A 6,612-nucleotide genomic window follows, 5' to 3' on the forward strand; every position below is an offset into this window, starting at 1 on the left:
GCAGGTGGAGGGGGACCCCTCGCTCTGCCAGGCACTGCTGCTGGAGAAAGGGGTGTTTGCAAGGAAAAAAAACACTTGGTGGGGGGAAGGAGGTCTCACAGCCGGCCCAGAACCAGAGGGGCGTAGAGGCACTTCACCCTACGGACTCCCCCGGGGGTCCCAGGACATGTAAACACGTTTCGCTCCGCTTGGATCGTACGCTTCGCCCTACAAAAGTTGAGTTCGCTGGAATCTCTCTCTCTGCCACCCCGACCACAGCAACGCTCTTGCTCTCACGCACGAAAACAAAACAAAAGATTTAGAAATCTTTTTTTTTGTCTTTTCTTTTTTTTTTAAAAAGGACTCATCCAAAGATCTGGATAATAAATTATTCGCGTTTCCTAAGAAACTTTTTTTTTTCCTTTTTTTCTTTCTTATTTGCCTTATTCAGCCGTCTGAAGCTTTTGACAGAAGTAAGCCGTTCGCCTAGATTGTACTCGTCTCTTCAACGCAGAAATGCTATTAAAGGAGGAGGAGGGGAACCCAAACGAAGAAGAAGGAAAGCCCCCATCCTGACTCGAGAAGCCCTAATTCCTCCCCATGCCACAAGCCCTGCCGGGACGGCCAGGAGGAGGAGGAGGAGGAGGAAGAGGAATGCTGCGTAACACTTGAATTGCTTGTAAACGCCGAGGATGGCTCTCTAAGGCTGACAGTGAGAGGGAGGCCCTTCCTCGCTCAACCGCTGTCTGGGATTGGATGTGCCTCCCCTCGCCATCGGGGAAGGGTCCCCTCCCTCGCCCCCCATTTCATCCTCTCGGCCCGCCAGCCGCAGGGAGCATCATCAGCAGTCCCCCTCTGTGGCCATGACCACCAGCATCTCGCTCTTGCCCATCTCTTCTAAGGCACTGGCCAGGGTATTGAGATCGCCGTCATCTTGGTGCTCAGCTTCCCACAAGTCCAGGAGCACCCCGGTGGGGCTGGCTTTGGTGGCAAAGTAGTTCAGATACCTGCGAAGGGGAAGCAGAGAGGAGGTCTGGGTTGGCGCGGTGCCCTCCGGGGATGCTGGTAGCAGCAAACCTGTTTGCAACGTGAACCCTGATGGAAATGCCACCATGCAAATGCCAAAGCCCTGGAGACATAGCCTTTGATTTTTTTCTTTTTTGATACAGGCATTCATGCAAAAGCAATGCAAGCTTTGGTTTGCTGAAATTACCCTCCCTTCCCTTGGTCCTCAGAGAGGAACCCAGACAGGAACAGCCCAAGCACGGGCACAGATAAATGGCCAGTGCAACGTGACAAGAGATCCGTGGCACGGATGGATGCATCGACACAGATGGGTGTAACTATACAGAGCTATATCCATATTTATGGATGGACCTATACGGCCATAACGGACGTAACCTAGCAGGATGCACTGCAGCAGGGAGGTAGCGGAGCACAGTCCCCCTGCCTGGGGCACAGGAGGGGAAAGCAAAGCACAGGGAGACCCACCGGTCCATGGAAAGCTTCTGGGCGAGAAGTCTCCAGTCGTTTCCCCTGGAGTTAGGGGCATCCAGGCTGTTGCAGATCTTCTGCCGGATGGAGAGGGGGATTTTGAAGGCGTAGGGTCCCAACTGGGTGGTGGCACCGCTGTGGTGGGAGCGGAGGGTGTCGAAGGAGCCGGCATGCTGCAAGGGGAAGGATGTGGTGAGAGGTTGCAGTGCAGAGCAGCTCCCAAGCGTGTTCCCTTTGCTGTCCCCCCACCTCCCCACCGCTCACCTCTCCCAGCGTGATGTGGAGCTGGAAGATCTGCCCTTCTCCTTCCACCTGCCGGACGCAGATCTTGCAGGTGAGTTCGGTGGAGGCCTGGCTGTACCTCTCCAGCGTGAAGGTGCAGTGCAGGGCTCGCTGGCTGCCGCCCCAGATGTGATAGAAGGGGATTTCCTGCAGACCACCAAAGCACAGGCTTAGCCAAGGCTCCAGCAGCTCCGTTGGAAGATCCCACCACCCCACAGGGATGAAATGGGACAGAAGAACCCCACAGACAGCATCCCACCAGGAAAAACTACGTGGAAAACAGCCTCCCATCCTCCTCCATCCCTTTGGGACACTCCTGGACACAAGACCAGGGCACTCACAACCTGGCGGTGCCTGGCTGAGGATGGTATCCCTGGTCTGGGAACCCAGCAGCCCCTGCCTCGGCCCCTCACCTGGTATTTGGCCAGCAGCTTGCTCCTCCACAGCGCGTGGGGGATGTCGTGGATGGAGAGACGGAGGTTGTGGTAGCTGTCCTTGAAGGGCAGGGGCTTGGGCTCCTCTAGCAGATACCCGCCCAGCGTCCGCTCCAGCTCCAGTACCTCCTGGAGATTTAACAACACCTGAGCATCCTCTCTACTCCTCAGACAATGCAAAGGTCCGGCGCAAAGGCTGGAGTGCCACTCTATCTGTTTTTAAACACCATCCCACTATCACACCAGCAGCTCTTAAGAGAAAAACACGATCCAGGAGCCAGGGCACTGCCTACAGTGCCTACACCTCCACTCAGAGGCACCACAGCCATCCTGATGCCATGGGACAAGTCACAGGGAATTAAACAGCCACGGCACTGGTGGTCCAGGCAGCCAGAACACCAAAACCTGAGCTCCTTGTGCTGCGCTCCTTACTATCAATGCCACAAACCCTCCCAAGGAGGGGAGAGCCATGTCTCCATGCAGGAATAACAGGATCTATAGAAAACCGAGGGAAATCACAGCAAAGAGCATTTTCTGCTAAGAGAGAGAAAGCCCCACCCATCAGCAGCAAAACCTCTCTTATAATGGGTGCAGAAAAGGGGTGCAGAATACAGGGTAAGCAACACCCTCATGGTTTCCTTTGGAGAGAGGGAGGAAGGATGGAGAAAGCTGTAAACACCTTTATTATTTTACTGCGGTCACTTTGCAGGCAGTTGCATCAGGCTGTCTGCCCCCTGGGGTCAGGCTATCCTGAGAGGGACCGGGGAAGCATCTCACAACAGCTCTGGGAAGCAGAGGCAGCCCGTGCCAGCCTCGCAAGGCGATGTTACCTTCAGAGCATCCGGCGTGTCCTCCAAGCAGTAGACCTTGAGGCTGTACTCCAAGGAGGTGCAAACGGTGGGCGCAAAGATGGCTAGCTGGAGCCTCTTGATGGCTGACCTGGAGTAGGACTCTCCCACGAAGACGTAGGTGCCAAGCTGGTCTAGCAAAACATGGCAGGACTTGGCTTCCAGCTGGCAGTAGCAGGGAGTGTTGAGGGTTTCCTCATCCAGGGTCACAACTTCCTACAGGGAAAGGTGGGAAATCAAGGCTGGGGGTCAGCCCGGTGCCGCGGGTGGGGGTTGTGTCCCACAGCGCTCGTGGTCTTCGCTGGCTGCAGGGGCTGGGTTCCCACCTTACCTCCCAGTTTCCCTGGTGGGACTGTGTTTTCAGTTGGTAAATCCAATCCGAGGAGCCGACCTCTGCGCAGTGGGGAATGGTCAGGACGACGGGGCGGCACAGGAGCAAGCCGGTGGGTCCGCAGGTCACCGCCGGGCTCAGCACGGTCTGCGTGCCTTCGGAGGGCAGGCTGGGGAGGGCAGAAGGGCACACCGGTTGGAAAGAAAGCCTCGCCGCGGCCAACCAAGAGCAGACGTGCGGGCGGCACGGCGTGACTTACAGGGCGCTCTCGGCCTTGTTGAGGACCAGGTACATCTCGTAGAACTTCCCCTGCGGGATGGCCCCATGGGGCACAAGCAGGCTCACCCCTAGCAGGGCACACACAGGCGTTAGTCACAAAACGAGAGAAACCACCCCCTCCACCCCAGCCCGTGAGCATGAGGGCAGCAGTGAGCTAGGACAGCCCGGAGTGCCCAACAAGGAACATCTGGAGATGTTCCTCAGCCACACCGCTCGTGCCAAGCCTCTACAGTAGAAAGCTAAACCACAGGTTGGATCCTTTTGCAAGGCACCGGCTCTGCACCGATAGCAGGGCTGGCCAGGAAAGTCCTGGAAAGCTGTGACCTCCAGCCTGAGAAGCCTGGCTTGGGAATGGCTTGCTGCCTTCGTCCCCTGAGCCAGCTCTGGGATAGCAACGGGCTGCCAAACATGCCCTCCTCCCCAGCCTGGGGCTTACCAGTGCCCGGGATGGTGAGCCTTCCCCCCAGGTAGCCGAATGTGCCGCTGGCGCTGTTGCCGTGCTCCCGGGCCAGGAGATGCTGGGAGCCCAGGGCTTTGCTCCGCACGTTCGCAAAGTGACCGTCCCTGGTGTTGTCCCCTGGGTACGTGCCGGTGGCGGGGACCCCCCCGAGCAGGTCTGTCCCGTCGTGGAGCCCCGGCGAGGAGGAGGCGGTGGAGGAGTTGTACACCTTGATCTTGAGGTTGGGGAGGGGGTCGAGGAGGGGCGAGTTGGTCATGGGGATCTTGTCAGAGGAGTCTTGCAGGGCATACATGGGGCCACGGTACACCCCCGCGCTGGCCGTCAGGTCGGGCTGCATCGAGGGGTGCAGCAGCTGGGGGTTGTCTGTGGGAGGAGGGAACATGGATTGCGTGGAAACAAGGGGATGTAAAAGCACTGCTTGACTCTAAGAGATGCCTGTGTAAAGCCCTCTTTGCCCGGCAAAGGATGGAGGGGTGCACAGGAGGTCCAATGGGTACAGTGCCGGGCTACATCCATCTGCCTTTTCCCAGACACTTGGCAAGGAACTGCTCAGCACCACGACTAAGCGAGGAGCAGCATCCTACGGTAACCACCCACCGCACCTGCTTTGCCCCAACTCGCCCCATCACCACCCCCGTGGAGCCCTCAGCCTTCAAAAATCAGCATATTCCCCTAGAAAACTGGGGCTGGGGGTTCACCAGGGACTTGCCCCCTACTTGTTTCTGTGATTTGCAGCCAGACTCTCTGCCTGGGCTTGAGCCAGTGAGCAGGGCTTGCACCGCTATAGCTCTTACCGTGCCGGGAGGTCTTGAAGTTGACGGGGTGGAAGCCTCCGGTCAGAGCGGCTGATGAGTCTGTGATGTCCGTGTCGAAATCCCGGCATCTCCTCCGGTACACCACCACCCCCACAGCCATAAGGATCACGATGAAGACAAAAATGGCCACCACCAGCCCGGCATACAGGGCCACATCACCTGTGGCCTCCAGCACTGGGAAGGATGAAAGAAATGAAGGTGAAAAAGAGGAGCGCCAGAATGCACATCAAGACCCCCCGGTGGTCCCCAACCCCACCACTGACTCAGGGCGTAGGTATGAAGGGGAAGACGTGTCCTGGGAAGGCTGTGGCTGGAGGATGGAGGGTGTTTCCTAAGAGCAGTCCAGGAGCCAGTGTGATGCCAGAGAATGAGATGGGGGTGAACCCCTCAAACCTTTGGAGACCACCTTGCCCTGGCCTACGCAAACTCTACCTGAGCACCAAGAATCCCAGAAACATTGGGTTTATATAGCTCAGATTCACAGAGCGACCAACCCTCACATCCTAACAGAGACAACCCTGACGAGCAAACGTAACACCTCTCCGTGCATCCCATATGTATGTCCTGGAGCTATGCATCCACCCGGAAGGATGGAGTATCACTGCATCTCTATACAGACATCCCTCAGCATCCCCATCTTCCTTTCCCCTGCCACAAGGCTCTCGACCTTTAAAAGCCTGGTTTGTCTTGGATATACCTGCCCAGAAAGCAGAGGGATGAAGAAAGGAGTTATGGCAAAGCCCTGTAAACAGGAGTTTTGGGGTGGGCTTCAGTCGCTCCCTCTTCCCACCCTGTCCTTCCCCAGCTGCTATGGAGCCCTACCATGGATGTGACAGAACAAAAACAAAGTGATGCCTCGCAAAGAAACAAAAAAATGGCCATGAAATGAGCACTTACGGTGGCTTTTGGGTTCACTTAGAACTCTTTTATCTGTTAGGGGAAAAAGAAGTTAGAAAACAAAACATGAAGATGGTGATGGAGATGAGATGAAACAAAAGGTGAGGGGGGGAGGGACCACGGGAGAGCAGCATCATCCCCCAGGGTGTGCAGAAAGCCAGGTAGAAGAGTGGTGACGCCCGGGGCGAATGTCCCCAGCTAACAGGACCTTGGCTGCGGCAGTGTTAAAGGGGACAGTGGTGTCACACAGCAGCAGGTGGCAGCACCGGCTGCTCAGCTTTCGTACTCGCGATGTAGCAGCATCATTATTAATTTTATTGGGGTTTTTTCCACTGAGCAATGACCCAGGTCAGATGTTTTCATGGTGGGGCTGAGAACACCCCTCTGGCTTGCCCCCACTACGCACAACCAGCTCTACTTCAGCAGAGACCCCAAACCTAGGGCCGCTTCAGAAGGCTTGGTTGGGACATTTAGACCCCATCAAAAAATCCCCAAACCTTTCTTTCCACCGGGTGTGAACCAGCTTTGGAAAGGTTACAAAAACGCCTTGTTAAAGGCTTTTAAATTTAAGAACCGGGTGCCAGCAATGTTGCTGCCTGCCCTCATCCACGTGGGAGGCGTGGCCAACAACAGCGTGGCCGAGCGCCGGAGCACCACGGCCACGGGCATGGTCTTCGGCACGACCCCCTGCCCGCATACTCACTCTGGAGGCAGAGCCCGTCGGTGCAGTTTTTGGAGTCGAGCAGCACGCCGCTGCAGTCCTTGCCGCCGTTGCGGGGGGCCGGGGCGGCAC

General features: G+C 56.8%; 1 protein-coding gene across 1 annotated transcript in view; it reads right to left on the bottom strand.

Annotated features, from left to right (window-relative positions):
- Positions 1-820: 820 nt before the first annotated feature.
- Positions 821-6,612, bottom strand: part of UNC5B (unc-5 homolog B (C. elegans)) — a gene marked incomplete at its 5' end in the record, with an annotated part of 13,494 nt that continues 7,702 nt past the window's right edge. Inside the window, 11 exons of the mRNA XM_010158221.1 lie at positions 821-986; positions 1,471-1,646; positions 1,738-1,902; positions 2,169-2,318; positions 3,020-3,253; positions 3,369-3,537; positions 3,628-3,715; positions 4,084-4,470; positions 4,902-5,096; positions 5,820-5,852; positions 6,523-6,612. Of these exons, the coding sequence (XP_010156523.1) occupies positions 821-986; positions 1,471-1,646; positions 1,738-1,902; positions 2,169-2,318; positions 3,020-3,253; positions 3,369-3,537; positions 3,628-3,715; positions 4,084-4,470; positions 4,902-5,096; positions 5,820-5,852; positions 6,523-6,612 (1,853 nt within the window). The remainder of the gene's footprint in view (positions 987-1,470; positions 1,647-1,737; positions 1,903-2,168; positions 2,319-3,019; positions 3,254-3,368; positions 3,538-3,627; positions 3,716-4,083; positions 4,471-4,901; positions 5,097-5,819; positions 5,853-6,522) is intronic.

Source organism: Eurypyga helias, unplaced genomic scaffold (assembly GCF_000690775.1).
Source record: "Eurypyga helias isolate BGI_N326 unplaced genomic scaffold, ASM69077v1 scaffold1969, whole genome shotgun sequence".
NCBI lineage: Eukaryota > Metazoa > Chordata > Aves > Eurypygiformes > Eurypygidae > Eurypyga > Eurypyga helias.